Source organism: Epinephelus fuscoguttatus, linkage group LG23, assembly GCF_011397635.1.
Source record: "Epinephelus fuscoguttatus linkage group LG23, E.fuscoguttatus.final_Chr_v1".
Lineage (NCBI taxonomy): Eukaryota > Metazoa > Chordata > Actinopteri > Perciformes > Serranidae > Epinephelus > Epinephelus fuscoguttatus.
This window is the reverse complement of record NC_064774.1, coordinates 1,132,112-1,148,418: the sequence shown is the minus strand read 5'-3', so window position 1 is coordinate 1,148,418 and position 16,307 is coordinate 1,132,112. Positions and strand designations below refer to the sequence as shown.

The 16,307-nt window shown below is 42.5% G+C and overlaps 2 protein-coding genes across 3 annotated transcripts; one reads left to right on the top strand and one right to left on the bottom strand.

Moving 5' to 3' along the window:
- Positions 1–333: 333 nt before the first annotated feature.
- Positions 334–15,151, top strand: LOC125883915 (coronin-2B-like). Its single transcript, XM_049568551.1, has 13 exons — positions 334–534; positions 899–1,015; positions 1,145–1,294; positions 2,095–2,295; positions 2,364–2,480; positions 2,584–2,688; positions 2,915–3,011; positions 4,706–4,821; positions 4,917–5,007; positions 5,093–5,253; positions 13,691–13,858; positions 13,936–14,004; positions 14,131–15,151. The coding sequence occupies exons 1-13, from the start codon at positions 334–336 to the stop codon at positions 14,194–14,196; spliced, it is 1,659 nt and encodes a 552-aa protein (XP_049424508.1). The 3' UTR covers positions 14,197–15,151.
- LOC125883914 (butyrophilin subfamily 1 member A1-like) lies at positions 6,846–9,954 on the bottom strand. 2 transcript variants are annotated; one of them, XM_049568549.1, is made up of 5 exons: positions 9,722–9,954; positions 8,480–8,848; positions 8,311–8,391; positions 8,102–8,214; positions 6,846–8,011 (listed from the first exon to the last, which is right to left on the bottom strand). In XM_049568549.1, the coding sequence occupies exons 1-5, from the start codon at positions 9,825–9,827 to the stop codon at positions 7,982–7,984; spliced, it is 699 nt and encodes a 232-aa protein (XP_049424506.1). In that variant the 5' UTR covers positions 9,828–9,954; the 3' UTR covers positions 6,846–7,981. The 2 variants fall into 2 exon arrangements, with proteins under 2 accessions (XP_049424506.1, XP_049424507.1); XM_049568550.1 differs by having other exon boundaries at positions 8,311–8,388.
- Positions 15,152–16,307: the final 1,156 nt, after the last annotated feature.

The following is a 16,307-nucleotide window of genomic DNA, read 5'->3' as shown; positions in this document are numbered from 1 at the left end:
ATCTGTGTGTGTGTGTGTGTGTGTGTGTGTGTGTGTGTGTGTATGAATGATTAAGAAGTTCAGTTATTGAAGAAATTGATTTATTATTGATAAGATTATGAAAGCCAATAATGACAGCTGATTGCATTATTGATTAGTCCAGATAATGCAGCTGCTGAAGTTCCACAACACTATTATGAGATTACACAGGATTGACACACACACACACACACACACACACACCTTTCCACCCCTGTCTTAAAGATGAACCCATTACAGACTTAGTGTTACTAATATTTTGTTGAAGTTACACAGCTGAATTTTTTTTAAGAACCTTTAAACTTCCTGTTCCAGATGTCGTGGCGTTCGTCTTTCCGCTGCTCAAAGTTTCGTCACGTTTTCGGGAAGCCGTCCACCAAGGAGCACAGCTACGACGGGGTGCCAATCACACGCAGCGTCCATGACAACCACTACTGCTCAGCAAATCCCTGCTTCATCGCCGTGGTGACCGAGTGCGCCGGGGGCGGGTCCTTTTTAGTCCTGCCCATCCATCATGTGCGTAGTGCTTCTCGGTCATCGTCTCCTGCTGCTGAACAGGACAAAAAATATATAAAATGAGGGAAAAGGAAGTTACATCTATTGTTGATACTTTGTAAAGAGAACACAGTATTAATATAATTAATCACAAATTAGACAAATAAATGTAGTTTTTAGAAGAGGAGCAAAAAATTCAGAAAAATATTTGTTTAATTTCTGACATTTAACAGTAGATGTAAATGTATTTTTGCTGCCCCCCAGTGGTTGGTGCAGTTTAAAGGTAACCTGTGAATTCTAGAAATACTGAATGTAAACACACACACACACACACACACACAAAGAAAAGTATATATAATTTTTTTTTCTTATCTTGCTCTCTCAGACAGGCAGGGTGGACCCTCAGCACCCGAGGGTGTGCGGTCACAGTGGGCGGGTCCTGGACGTCAAGTGGAACCCGTTTGACGATCACTGCATCGCCTCGTGCTCAGAGGACTGCACCGTAAGCACTGCCTCCTGTTCATGTTTCCTTCTGTATGTGTGTGTGTGTGTTCATGTTCACATGTTTGAGCTGAAATGACAGCCCAGTGTGTATGTGTGTGTGTGTGTGTGTGTGTGTGTATCTATGCAGGTGAAAATCTGGGACATCCCAGTCTGTGGCGTCCAACAGAACCTCACTAAGGCCAGGAAGACTCTGATTGGTCACTCCAGGAGGGTGGCGCTGATTGAGTGGCATCCGACCGCTGAGAACCTGCTGCTTAGCTCCGCCTATGACTACAAGGTCAGGAGCCTTATTGGTCAGTGACTCTAACACTTCATTGTGTCCAAAGCTTCGCACAAATAAATATACAGTACATATACAATATATTTAAAATCATATGTTTTTTTATGATCAGAACTTTATTCAGTTTTAGTTAAGATAACCATTATTATATTGTCCTTTCGTTGTGATAATATCTGACAAATATTTTAATGCATCATGCGTATTTCCGTTCTGTACTGCAATGTTTACACATTTAATTATAAGACAGTCATTTATTACTTTTGCGCATATTTTTCAAAGAAAAGTGCATCGAAATTTGTGGCACATTATGTATGTGGACGTGGAAAGTCCATGACCAAACGTCAATATGTGACAAGGTCGGAGTGAGAATGTGTTGCTTCTGGATACTGGACCCCAAGATGGTGCCTGTCCAGTCAAATGAGAATTGCTCACCTGGCACATTTGCCAAAAAAAATGTCTCGCCTCTGGAGTTTACTTCTGGAGGTGGCAGCCCACTGAACTGTCTTTCTTACACTGGCCCTGCTCCCAGGTTCCCACTTGGCTTATAGACTTTATATTGTAAGCAAATTTTTTAATTTTTAAAAAATGTTTATAAATTTAAAAAAAAAAAAATTCTCAGCTCAAAGAACATTTTACCACTTTAAAACCTCTGTGGACCAAAAATGTACAATAGCAAGAGTCAGTTTTTTTCTCGCTGCAATACCAGAAGTGGCCACCGGGAATAATTGGAAGCAAGGCTGAGCAGCATTCCTCTGGGCCTGAAAACGGCCCTGACGTTGTCTCTGTCTTTGCCCCAGGTCCTCCTCTGGGATGTGTCCCAGGTAGGCACAGTGCTCAGGTACCCGGTCCGCGTGGTCCTGATGCCCATCTACCACCGCTACCCGTCTGATGCGCTGCTGCTGTCTGTCAGCTTCAACAGTGATGGCAGCAGGCTGGCGGTCACGTCCAAAGACAGACGGGTTCGAGTCCTGGACCCGCGGACAGGAAGGATCCTACAGGTGGGTCAATGGAGTGTTAACTTCGTCTGCAAACAGTATCTGTACTGATGTTAGTCATGCTCCTGCAGGTGTCCAACAGCAAGTCCCACAGGGCCAGTAAGGTTTTATACATCGGAGGGTTGAAGATGCTTCTGTCCACTGGCAGCTCACCCTGGAACCACAGACAGATTGTCCTGTGGGACCCTGTAAGACACAACACACACTCATATCAAATTAAGTGATTAGTTGAGTAGTTTGAGTGATTGATTGGAAATCTAGAGTCATGAATATTGTCTTGTTTGGTTGCAGGACGACTTATCTGAGCCACTGTATGAAGAAGATTTGGATGGGTCTGCAGGAGTCCTCTTCCCGTTTTACGATCCAGACACACACATGCTCTACTTGGCTGGAAAGGTCACACAAAACACACATATACCACTCCGAAATCTTTGCATTTTGGATTCATTTCCTGCAGTCAGTGGGGACTGCGCCTCATAAAACTTACCTATAAATCTCTTATGTGTCAGTTTGGTTGTTTATACGGTCAATTGTAGCTCTCTGGAAAATGTAACCAATTTAAAGTTGTTTAAATATGCGAGTACCAAGTGTGACAGACAAAACTGGTGTGTCCTTGATTTAGGGTGACGGGAACATCCGATACTACGAGCTGAGCACTGAGAAGCCTTACATCAACTTCTTGACGGAGTACAGGTCCCCGCTGCCACAGAAAGGACTTGGTGAGATCAACAGACACCAGTAGAAGAGCGTTACTTTAAAGTTTAGTGTGTTAATGCTTTTAAATTTATTTTAAATTTGCACCCTAAAACTCAAACCAAAAAATACCAACTTTAGCGTCCAGTCCCAATACTTAGTTTAAAGACCAAATACTCCAGCTTGTCAGGTGTTTTTGTACCTACAGTAACTTCTCAGGTCCTCTTCACAAGTAAGGGTAAAATAGAGAGTGAGACAGACAGGTGATTTGGGGCATCGTAAGCAGTAATGTGGGCGTTGTGCCAGACTGTCATGGTGAAGAGGGAGCTGAGCCATAAGGCAAAGCTTTTAATTTACTGGTCCATCTACGTCCCAACCCTCACCTATGGTCATGAGCTCTGGGTAGTGACTGAAAGAATGAGATTGCGGATACAAGCGGCCAAAATGAGTTTCCTCCAGGTGTCTGGACTCAGCCTTAGAGATAGGGTGAGGAGCTCAGACATCTGGAGGGAGATCGGAGTAGCGACACTGCTCCTTCGCGCTGAAAGGGACCAGTTGAGGTGGTTTGGGCATCTGATCAGGATGCCTCCTGGGCGCTTCCTGTTAGAAGGTGTTTCGGGCATGTCCAACTGGTAGGAGGCCCCGAGAAAGACCCAGAACACGCTGGAGGGATTACATATCTCATATGGCCTTGGAACGCCTTGGGAGCCCTTCAGAGGAGCTGGAAAACATTGTTAGGGAGAGGGACGTCTGGACTACCTCCTCAGCTTGTTGCCCCCGTGGCCCGGTTTAAGTGGCTTAAAAAGGATGAATGGATGAAAGACCAACTTAAGCTCACATCACAAACACACAAACAAGGCAGCACAAACATTTTGGAAACACACCAGTTTAGGTGGCATCATCACTTTAGAAAAAGACTGACACAACACTAGCTAGCTTACGAATGTAAGACAAAGACTAACTTTAGCAATTTATACAATACATTACCAAAACTTTACAACTTAGCCCCAGCAGTACTTAACAAATGCCAACTACTTTTTAAAAGACCAGTTAAGCTAACTTAGCCAAACTAGTGAACAGTACTATGAATTTTTTGAAAAATACCATCGTAGCTAACTGTACCAAAATTTGCTGGGGGTAAAACACCAATTACAAAACTGTACAAAACTTCAGAAAAAGTCCAACCTAGCTAGCTGCACAAACACTTACTTCAGAAACACGCCACCGTAGCTAGTTCGACTTGCACTTATTTAGAAAAAGATCACCTATGTCAACTGTACGAGACTTATTTTAGAAAAAGACAAACACTAGCTAGAGCAACTTAATTCGGAAAAAAGCATCAATCCCTAGTACTTATTTTATTTTAGATAAAAGACCAACTAAGATAGCAATGCCTATTTTCTAAAAAGATCAATTTAACGAACTTAGCATAACCAAATTTAATTTAACACCAATTTAGCCAACTGTAATGTTGCAAGACCTATTTTAGAAAAAGTCCAACTTCACTCGCTGTACAAACACTTATTTTGGAAATATGCTAACTTAGCTAGCCTCACTAGCTTTGTTAGCACTTATTTAGTAAAAAATCACTTAAGCCAGCTGTACAAAACTAATTTTAGAAAATAACTGAATCAAATTTAATTTTAGCAAATGTTACCTCTCATTTTTAGACATTACAACATTATTTCTCAATGACCTCTGACCTTTTACTTCACTTCAGGGGTGATGCCAAAGCGTGGCCTGGACGTCAGTGCCTGTGAGGTTTTCAGATTTTACCGTCTGATCGCCATCAAAGACCTGGTGGAGCCGCTGTCAATGATCGTACCACGAAAAGAGGTTAGCAGGATACGTTCACCTCGCTTTTCTCGTTTTGTTGCATTTACCGATCAAGACAGAAACTAACGTCACAGTGTCTTCGTCCGTCCTTCCAGTCAGGTATTTTCCAAGAGGATCTGTACCCAATGACAGCTGGAAACCAGGCGGCCATGACGGCTCAGGAGTGGCTGTTGGGGATGAACAGAAGTCAGTAGTTAGTGCCTTTGAACCAAAATGGCTGGCAGATACAGTGATCTACCGTAACCGCCTGTCTCTTACATGTCTCCATCAGGCCCAGTGCTGATGTCCCTGAAGCCTGAGAGTCAAGTAGCCAACCCTTACCCAGAAACCCCTGCTGAGAAGGGGCTAGTGAGGCAGCTGAGCTCCCTGAGGTTCCAGATGGGTCCGGCTGTCGGTGCAGTGACTGGGACACATCTGCACTTTATTGAAGAGGTAGAACACTCTCTGTTTGGTTGCCATGGCTTGAACCTCAGAATCAAGCACTGAAACCTAAAACAATTGGCAGATGAGTTACAATGAGTGATTTGTTACGCACACAATATTTATTAGTAGTTACATTCACTGATTTATAACACAAATTACTATTGATCACTCCATAATCCATTAAGAGGGATACATAATTATGTTTTATATAGTATTTATAATTGTGTGTGTCCAGTTCTTCAACACTTGCATGCAGATTTGCAGCACGTCTTCGACACGTCTACTCCTGTTAGCATTTTTATCCACTAGATGGCACTAACAGCCCATTAAAATTCATCCAGCTCTCCAACTGGTTGAACAGGTAGAGCTGCACAAGTTTTCTCACACACACTTTTTCCTGTTCCTGTGCTGTTCAAACCTCATGTGCTGGAGCGAAGAGAGACAGAGGAGACATGTTTGTTTCTTTTAACTAATTATCCTCTGGGGCTTTTTAGAAGTGATTTTTAAGCAAACTACACAGCAAACTATGAACTCTGTGAGGTTCAGAGAGTCAAACAATGAGGAAACAAGCTGCAGAAACATACAAAATAGACATTGCCCAACCATCCAATAGCAATCTCTCATGATATTTTAACAGGAAGAAGTAAGTTTCGGATGAGGCAGCCAAACCATCTGAAATACCACAAAGAAACAGCCACAGAGTTACTTAATGAAAACTAGGATTATTGGGGTTGTATGCATCCAAAGTGTGGTTACAGTTTAAATCAATGTCAGTCCAAACTCATATGTAGTCATGACGACAGACTAGGCTTCAAATATTGATGTTGCTGCATATTCTATTCAAGATCAGTGTCACCAACTCAGTATCTGACCAAATGTCTCCCCTTCTGTTCCTGAGATATGACGTTTAATAATGGCCAGAAAACATTATGATGTCACAGTGAAGTTGACCTTTGACCTTTTGGATATAAAATGTCATCAAATTTTGTCTTGAGTAGTGGATGAATCCTTTAATTGTGGGTTTCTGAGGTCACAGTGACCTTTGACACCAAATTCTAGCCAGTTCATCCTTGAGTCCAGGTGGACATTTGTGCCAAATTTGAGGATATTCCCTCGAGGTGTTCTTGAGATATTGTGTTCATGAGAATGAGACAGAGGCATGGTCATGGTGACCTTGACTTTCAACCACCAAATTCTTATCAGTTCATTGTTAAGTCCTAGAGATCATTTGTGCCGCCTGTGAGGAAGTTCCCTTAAGGTTTTCTGGGGATATTGCGTTTATGTGTGAGAATTTTTGTCATAATTAGTGAATGAATTCTTGAGTTATGGCCAAAAACATGTTTTGTGAGGTCAGAGTGCCCTATGATCACCAAATTCTAGTCAGTTCATTTTTGAGTCCAAGTGGACGTTTGTGCCAAAGTCCAGGAAATTCCCTCAAGGTGTTGTGGAGGTATTGCATTCAGGAGAGTGGGATGGACAGATAATCTGAAAACATAATGCCTCTGGCCACTACCATCACCGGTGTGGAGTCACACAAAGAGAATGAGAAGCAAATTAACAGCTTTTTGACAAACATGTAAATCGTTGTTTATTATTTAACCTAACTTTATTTTGAAATTTAAGAACATTTCATTGTTGCAAATATAATAATGGCAGGTCCTCTGCTTATTTATGCTTTTGTCATGTTGCCATGCAGTTAACAGAAGAAAAATAACACTTGTCAGATCATTAAAAATAATTGGCAAGAAGTGTTTTATGTTTGTTTGTTTTTTGTTTATGCATTATAGCATCTTGACATGAGTCGTTTGTCACATTATTCTATAACAAACATCTAAGAAAAAATTAATTGCAGTGGGAAAAAAAGAAAAACATTGAAAACACATTTTCCTGAACCTACGATGATGCAGTTGCTTATGACCACTTCAGTGCTTAAATTTCATTTAATTTTACAAATCTAGTTCCCTCTTAAGATCACTGAGGCACAATGTAAATAAAGGAAACAAGCAGACTCTGTCCGCAAGTTGGCAAGTTGTTTGTGCCAAATTTGAAGAAAACAAAACAAAACAGATGGATGGACAACTCAAAGACATAATGCCTCCTGCCGAGTCCTTTCAACAAGTTCTATTTGTTCAACATTTTTACACCTGTGATGAAGACACAACTTCAGTGACATCAGCAGCAATAAGATCAATCTAGAAAGTGCGGTAGTGTTTGTGCAGCAGTAGTCTGGTGGCCACAGGCCCAAAGTGTCATGCTCAAAGGTGTGTTGTGCCACAGCCAAACCTGCAGTCTGCATGACAGCCTTTGGCTTCCACCCAATCCTGATAAAAAGGCAACATGAGCTGTTGTGGGCTGCACTCCAAACTCTGCTCTGCCCATACTTAGAATATCATGGCTCTAAGAAAAGAAAAAGTGCAGAGATGAAGAAACTCAAGATCACCTTGAAGAATCCAGCTCTATGATTGAACCTGTTCAGCTGTCCTTTGGTTAAATCTGCATGATTCCTCCAGTGTTCGATGCAGCAACTCATATCATACAAAATATGAGTCATACAGTCATCAGCAGGCGTTAAAGAGTCAGTCTTTGCAAATGCTCCCCGATGGTATTCTGTATCCATCACTGCTGCTGGTCTGAATCCCCGAACTCATGAGACAGATGTGGAGCCGTATGACGCTCCCATCTCCATTAACATCAATCACCAACTTGCTTTTGAGCAAGGCACCTAGGCTGGAGGTGGTCAGGCTGGGGCGACGTCAAACGCTGAATGCTGTTGAGACAATTAGTTTAAGAAGAAAAAAACCTTAAAAGGTCTGGTATGATTTACACAACAAGAGGCAACACTATATATCTAACTTACAATTTGTTTTTCACGCCTGTGTTTTAATAAATATCCAACGACTCCAACTCCCAGGGTCGGTACGACGCAGGCGACCCCCATAAAGATCCACAAACAATGATTGCTCAGACCACCTGAGGTGAAAGAAGCAAACAAAGACAAAAGCTACAGCAACTGGAATACAACAAACACAAATGTGAGCACACTTCAGAGTTGGACCATTTTCTCACTTTCAAAACGCGTCCCGTTTTTTGGATCTGGAGTTTGGGGATTTCCAGGATGATGCGGCGTCGTTTCCACAGAGATTACTTCTGAGAAAACACAAGATATGTCACGATGAACAACAAAATACAAAACAACGCTATAAGAAAACAGATTTCATTACTCTCGAAATCTTACCAACAACAAGCTTAATAACTGAAGCGCTCCCCAGCTGTGGGATCTGACACCTGTATCTTCCTTCATCCAAGAGTTTCACGTTCCGGATTTGAAGAGATACGTTGCCGTGTTTCAGCTCGTCTTTGAGCAGCGCCGTCCTCCCAGCGTACAATGGCATCTTCATGTCCTCTTCATCGCGGCTGTTGTGGTAACTGTGGACGTACTTGTAGTTGCTCAGTGGATCTGTGGGGTCAGGCGGTAGGTCAGGCCTCCACCACTGCACCGTCAGCTCCTCCACATTGAGTAGAGGCTCCACGTGACACGGCAGGAAGGCATCATCACCCAGAGTGGCCACGATTGGCTGCAATGAACCAATCACTTGAGGCCAACCTGGAACACAGAGGCAAATTTTTTTCCTGTCACTTCGTGTCACCATATTTCACATCAGCAGTGCTAATACAGAAGCTTATATGCCTTAAATTTTGGAATTACGAACAATCACGCCCATCGCTGATTAGAAAAAAAGGCAGATAACAGTTTCCTGAAGGTCAAACTAATGTCTTTAAACTGCTTGTTGTGAACGACCAACAGTTTAAAACCCAGAGATATTCAGTTTATTATCACATAAGGAAAAGAGAAGCAGCATATCAAACAACTGAGAAGCCTCAACTAGGAAATGTTTGGCATTTGTGCATGAACAGTCAGAGATGATAGCTTTAATTTGAGTCAGCTTTTAGCAAGCAAGCTGAAGCCATGCAGGAGCCAACTTAAAATGTTTGTCAGGAGGTCAGTTGGGGACGGTTGTCTCACGTTTGACAGCTCATATTAATGGCTGTAATTTCCTTCATTGTACTGTTTCGTCACAGAGGATCATTCAAAACGAACAATCACCTCATTCAAATTAATGGTTTAAACACAGGGATGTGATGAGTGGGCTACTATTCTAGAGGTGGTATTCATTTTAAAACTTATTTGGTCTTTTTATCTTTAAAAAACTATGGTTACACATTTAGTTTTTTAAAATGAAACCCCATTGATAACTATAGTACAGGGACAACCAGCCTTGTGATGGAATTGGTTGTCACAATGTGTCAGAGTGTCTTTGATGGTTAATTACTTCTTGTTACAATAAGTTGTATCAATGAAAGTGATGCCCATTTCAAGCCAAGACCTCAAGCTTTCATTCAATGTAGGAATGACTATTGAAAGATGCTTTGATGTTGAGCAATTCACACGAGTAAAAAGTGTGACAACCAACCCTACCTTCACCGGCCGTCCGGACCACCATACCCAAGAGTACAGTCAAAGTCCAGAGTGCGAAACTGAAGCCGAGCACAAAGTCTCCGAGGTGAAACATGAATAGATCCATGAGACAGACGGAAAGCTGCCGGGTGAGATGAGCTCAACTGCCGTTAAACCACAATTGAGCAGAGTCCAAGCAATTATATAGGCGGGCTTGTCTCACATATCATCACGTCGCACAACCGGCGTAGCACGTTCCAGGTAAATTTTGCAGGGTGGGGCTGTGATGCAAACTGTTTTGTATGGCGACCTTGGTGATAGTTGTGATGACATCAAGTTGGACCAAGCGCAGAAAACTGGGTGAGAGGGAAGAACTTCTGTTTCCAGGCAGACAATAACAAACACACATGGCACTGAAGAGCGTGACATAACAAACAGTGGAGGAAGTGACACATCGTTCAGAAATCTTATTTACCTCTGATCCTGTTTGGCTGCGCTTCCTTTGTGATGATGACATACCAACAATTTTGTATCCACTTATTTTACGTCAATTCTACTAAAAAAGAAAACCTAAAAGAAGAACTTGCTGCTGCAAATGTTGCCCGAAGTATTTTTTGCCAATATCCAATATGCAGAATCGGTAACAACTCATTTGACCGATAACCAATACCTATGCTGATATCTCTCTCACCGCTCTTCCCCACCTAGTTTCAGTGATCATCAAGTTTCTGATCCTGTTTGGCTGCGCTTCCTTTGTGATGGTGACATCAGTGTAGGTGCACAACACAACAACAACTTTGTATCCACTTATTTTACGTCAATTCTACTAAAAAAGAAAACCTCAAAAAAGAACGTCCTGCTGCAAATGTAACGAGGAACCCTGCGTTCTCAGAGCGCAGTGTTCTGGTGGGATAATAAGGCACTATGAGCTCTCTAAGATATGACGGAGCTTGACCATTTAGAGCTTTATAAGTTAACAGTAGGATTTTAAATTCTGGATTTTACAGGGAGCCAGTGCAGAGAAGCTAAAACAGGAGAGATATGATCTCGTTTCTTAGTTCCTGTTAGTACACGTGCTGCTGCATTCTGAATTAGATGGAGAGTTTTTAAGGACTTACTAGAGCTACCTGATAATAGAGAGTTACAGTAATCCAGCCTTGAGGTAACAAAAGCGTGGACCAATTTTTCTGCATCTTTTCGGGTCAGGATAGGCCTAATTTTCGCAATATTACGCAGATGAAAAAATGCAGTCCGTGAGGTTTGTTTTAAATGAGAATTAAAAGACAAATCTTGATCAAATGTTACTCCGAGGTTTCTTCCGGTAGTGCTAGAGGCCGATGATGTACCGATATTATTGTGCGTCCCTAGTACTTTTGTGTCACTTTCAGTCAATGAACAAAAGACGTGAAAAAACTGTTCTGACTTCACCACAAACGGAAACAAATATTTTCTCTCAGCCATCATGGAACAGCATGATGGTGTGTATGTAAACCTTGATATTATCTTTCAGGGAAGGAACTCAGCACCGGCCATCGGCCAGAGGTTGGTGAAATATGCAAGTGGTTGCGAGATTTGCTTCACTCACCAGCCAGAAGAGCTGTTAATCTCCTGAGCTGCTGTTAGATTTTGGATCCCACCAGGCACAGTAGCAGGTGGACAATCATTCATTCATATTCTGTAACCGCTTATCCTGTTTGTGGTCACAGGGGGGCTGGAGTCTATCCCAGCTGACGTTAGGTGAGAGGCAGGGTTCACCCTGGACAGGTCGCCAGACTATCACAGGGCTGACACATAGAGACACACAACCATTCACACTCACATTCGTCACCAATTGACCTGCATGTGGGAGGAAGCCGGAGCACCTGGAGGAAACCCACGCTGACACGAGGAGAACATGCAAACTCTAAAATCCTGTCTTTGAGTACTGCAGTACGGAGGCCCTCAGGGGTCATGTGGTAAAAACAGAATATTGATGATTAAAGCCCCCCTCCAGTCAGTCGACTTCCTGTTGAATGGTTAATGTTCTCTTGTGGGAATGGGGATGTTTTTAATAATCCGACATAATGTTAATAAATTATTTGAGCAACCAAACTGATGAGTTACTGTTTATCAGGGGACTAATGAGGCAACAATCAGCACAACACTGACTCCCTGTCCTTCACTCCCCCTCTTTACCTTCTCCTAGTTTTCTGTATTTTCTGAGCCCACTAGATGGCGCTCTTGGTTTTAAAGGAAAAAAGCTCAAGGACAGAGCGTCCAGTGGGGTTGTAACGATTTGTTAAACAGAGATCACCATCTGGTGGGCTCAGAAAATATAGAAAATGGTTCATAAGGCTTCATCCTTTCATAAAACACAGACCACTTTCAGGTTGCTTTGCGGATAGCTCTACTTTAATAACTAGATCCCGATGCTGTGGCTTTGAGTATCAGCCGATACCCGATACTGATCCGATACCATGGTTGACCTAAAAAGCTATTTACCTTTACACTTAGAACAGAAAAGGCTAGAGGCATCAGGCATTGATGACTACACAGTTCTTTCCTAAGATAAAATGAAACAAGTTGAAACACAGCAGATTCTCTCCTTCGCTCCATGACGTGTGACGTAGCTCGCGTCGCAATAGTTTAAAGGGAAAATATCGCCTCAGGTATCGGTTGCATTTTCCGATATGTGATCCATCTCTTTTGGTGATATCGAGGCTGACATTCGATCCAGACATTGGATCAGTGCATCCCTAGTCTAGCGGTGAGAATTGCAGATTGCAATCAGCTGAAACTTGGAATTCTTTCAGTGTTCAATGTTCAGGAGGTTTTTTCTGGAAGATGAATCACCCCCAGAGGTCTGGGGACACCAGCGGTCTCGTTTATAAAACGGTGTGTAGGGTCCATATTAAAAATGTATGTACGCACAAAATCCAAAAATTGTGTGTGCCAAAAAAAGTTTGTTTTCACAGTCAACCTTATCATCTGCGTTGCCATTTTCCCGTCTCCAAAATGTTCGTAAGCGTGGGCATCAAGCCTGTTTTTATCGATCGCAACTTTTGCGTGAGAAGTGGCGTTCGCCTCTTTTAGGTCTTGTCTTGTGCGGATGCAATGTTTACAAATGAGACCACGGGTGATTTAAATCGGTAAAAACACTCAATAAAGCAGTTCCTGTTTCTCTGACACGATTCTTGCCCAGCACCTGCTAATGTGTGCTCGCATTAGGGGCTGCTAGCTACGGCTAGTTACAGCTATGTAACGTTACTGCCATTCACGTAACGTTAGGCTACATTCATAACACTAGAACGCCGCTCACAACAGCTGTTGTCACATTAGTTCAATGAAATTGTTCTTCTCTTCTGCTAGAGCTATCCTTCGGTAAAGTTGACCAGATGTAAAGAGGTGGACACATCTGGATTCACCTCTCCTTACATGAATGGCAGTAACGTTACTGAGTGAAAATAATGCGTTTGGAGTATATTTGTGGCGGTGATAAGTAGTCAAGTAGTCATATAATAGATTTGCAGCAGTACTACATTTAAAAGTAGTTGTATATTGATGTAACGGGGTAAACCAAAACAGGCTAAGTTAGCTCGCTGGCTGACCAGCCCTTATTCGCGGTAGCTCGGAGGTGGTCGGAGGTTTCCGTCAGGGCTCTGCATATGCAGAAGTGAGCGTGGCGATCTAAACTGGGTTGCGATTTGAGTAGATGCGATCTCCATAGACTAGGACCCGCTCCCTATGGAGATAAACGGCTCATTCTAAGGGAACGAAAAAATGACGATTCATATTTTAAGGTGATTATACACTAAAGAAAACAGTCTTATTATATTTAATTTCTGCCGATATATCCTCCTAAATCCTTCACACTGGACCTTTAAGTGCAGCTACAAGATAACAAAATGCAAAGCTCCTCTGTGACTCATCACATAGCCCTGACGTGGCTCAAAGTTCTGTCCAGCTCTGTTTTGTTGCTGTTGTATGAACCAGCTGATCATCTCTCTCGAGGCCTTCCTTGAGGAGCAGCTGTCCTACCAGGACGCCAAATACCCGAGAGAGGTGAGCGATCTGTCGGGGTGGCAGCCAGATGAGACCCAGATCCCTCTGTGGACGTACTGCTGCACGCCACACTGCTGTGAACCTGCAGAGAGGCCGCCGCCTACGACCGAGAGCGAGGTGAGGCGCCAGTGGATCGGATATGTACGTGACAATACTGTGACTGCAAATGTTTTATTCATTTCTTTTAATATCAGCTCCTGCAGGCGTTTTACAGACAGCAAGACGAGATCAGAGGCCTGAGAGAACAACTGAATGAGAAAGACGTTTGTATTCACACACAATCACACGTTCACACAGGACAGCCAGGCAACACGCGTCCTCTAAATCAAAGGCTCAACTCTCTTGTATTTTGGTGGATGACAGTGATTCAGACTGTTTCTGTTCTGCAGGTGAGGATCGCACAGCTGGAGCGCGACATCAAAAACACCAGAAACAACATGAGGGCGACCTTCTGATTCAACCCGTCAACTCTCACGCTGCTGTTATAACACAAACTCCTCAACGTCTCCGACCAGTAAAGGAAACGCCGCTGACATCTTCACATCGCTGTGGACCCAGGTGTCCAGAAGTACTCTGATCAGATATCGACCATCGGATTGGATCAAATCTCAAAAATGTGTTCAGAGGAAAAGAAAAGGATTCTGAAATCAGACTAGATGTAATCCAGTCTCGGTTCTGATCTGGATTGAACCTTCAGTATATGTTGTTCAAAACTCTTTAGTGGGATTGGGATACCTTTGATCAGGATAATCCAAAATGGATCTTTGTTTCGTTCTCTTTAGTGGCACAGACTGTGACGAGCAGTAGTTGATGTGTACTTGTTGGCAGACTAAGACTTGAAACCAGGCTTGTGAATTTATTTGTATCAGACACCCCGGTTGTGCTACTGCAGATGCAACTGTAATGTACATTTATTACTTTATCTAGTCACAACAACACGGTCAAACACAGTCTGATAGCATCAACCTGCTGTTTCTGTCTCCTAATAAAAACACGTAAGTGACCCCACGCTGGACGTCCGACCTGTTCTTTACAAAGCCAGTATCCTACACTGTGATAGACACATTTAGAGCACTGGTTATCTGGATTTCGTCATCTTGAGAAGTTTGTATCTTGGCCAGTGTGACCTGGTTACAACTTTTTTATGATTTAAAACACTTTTAGCAAATCAAGATGTTTCTCTTGAACTCTTTTGGTCCAGACTTAAAACAACTATTGGACGAACTGAATTTATAAAGCGATGCGTTCATGGACCCCAGATGATGAGCTGTAAGACATCTGGATAATAATCCAATATTCATGTTTTTAGAGACAACTTGAGAACGAATCCTTAAAAAACAGGGACCAAACAACATACAATCACTTACAAAAAAAACAAACAAAAAAAAAACAACTCGTCAGCGCCATCTGGTGGGCAAACCATCAGGATTCCCACTCCCAATTTTCATGGACAAAATTTCAAAACTTTTACATGACTTTTTAAGGACCGGATACATTGCATAAAAACATAATTCCGGCTATGTCGTAGAGACATGAAACTTTGCACAGAGATGCCTCTCCTCATGAGGAACACATTTGCCTCAAGAACCCATAACTTCCGCCTATATAGATTTTCCGCCATTTTGAAATTTTTGAAAAACACTTCAAATGGATCTCTTCCTAGGAAGTTTGAGCGATCTGCATGAAACTGGGTGAACATAATCTAGGGACCAATATCTAAAGTTCCCTCTTGGCAAAAGTTGGAAAACTTCCTAAAACTGAGCTTCTATAAGGCAATGAATATTGCGGAGGGCGTGGCTCATCACATAAAGGTGTAGAACATCTCAAGGGTTTCACCCATCACCACGCAACTTTGTAGGCATATGACCACACATAATCTGAGGGGACCCCTCCATTATTGACCCCATCAAACAAAATGGGGGCGCTAGAGAGCTGATTTCTTATCTAGGCCTAACCGCCATATGGATTTTTACTAAACTTGGTAGATATGTAGAACAGGACGCCTCAAGGTGACTGGAGAAATTTAACTCTAATTGGCAACTGGGTGGCGCTATAACAACAGAAAAATGCTTCAAAATGCCACCAATCGCTGTGGACCAATGTTTTTTTTTTCTTCTAATTTTTGGTTTGACTAAGTCATGGTATGGTATGCTGTACATAATCACGGAAACTGTCAGTGTGTCATTCTGTCAGTCAGTCATTCTGTCTGTCCCACGTTTTTCTCCTCACTGACGTGGTCAATCTATGTGAAACTGCACATAGGCATTGAGGACTGGCATAGGTAGAAGGTGACAAAGCTACTTTAATGGGTTCAGTTGACTATTTAATCTGCAATTTCCTATGACCTGTATCCCAAACACACACCATGTGAAACTGTACGTGGGCAACTGTGCACTCAGTGGGTATGGACTAGTAAGTATAAATCCTGCATCAGTTTTCAGGCTCTACTCAGGTGAATTTCACACCGTGATTTCTCACCAAATACCTGCAAAAGTAACGACATTAGTTCAGCGTTTTGCTCAATTTGAATGTGGTGAGAAAGAATTCTATCGACCATGAAGACAAA

Bases quoted from the DNA above. Each gene is read 5' to 3' on its own strand.
- LOC125883915 (XM_049568551.1), top strand. From the start codon at position 334: ATGTCGTGGCGTTCGTCTTTCCGCTGCTCAAAGTTTCGTCACGTTTTC. The intron at 5,008-5,092 runs GTCAGTAGTTAG...TGTCTCCATCAG, and splicing joins GCTGTTGGGGATGAACAGAA to GCCCAGTGCTGATGTCCCTG. The intron at 13,859-13,935 runs GTGAGGCGCCAG...TTTTAATATCAG, and splicing joins CGCCTACGACCGAGAGCGAG to CTCCTGCAGGCGTTTTACAG.
- LOC125883914 (XM_049568549.1), bottom strand. From the start codon at position 9,827: ATGGATCTATTCATGTTTCACCTCGGAGACTTTGTGCTCGGCTTCAGT. The intron at 8,392-8,479 runs GTAAGATTTCGA...GTGTTTTCTCAG, and splicing joins AGTTATTAAGCTTGTTGTTG to AAGTAATCTCTGTGGAAACG. The intron at 8,215-8,310 runs GTGAGAAAATGG...CTTTCACCTCAG, and splicing joins AAACGGGACGCGTTTTGAAA to GTGGTCTGAGCAATCATTGT.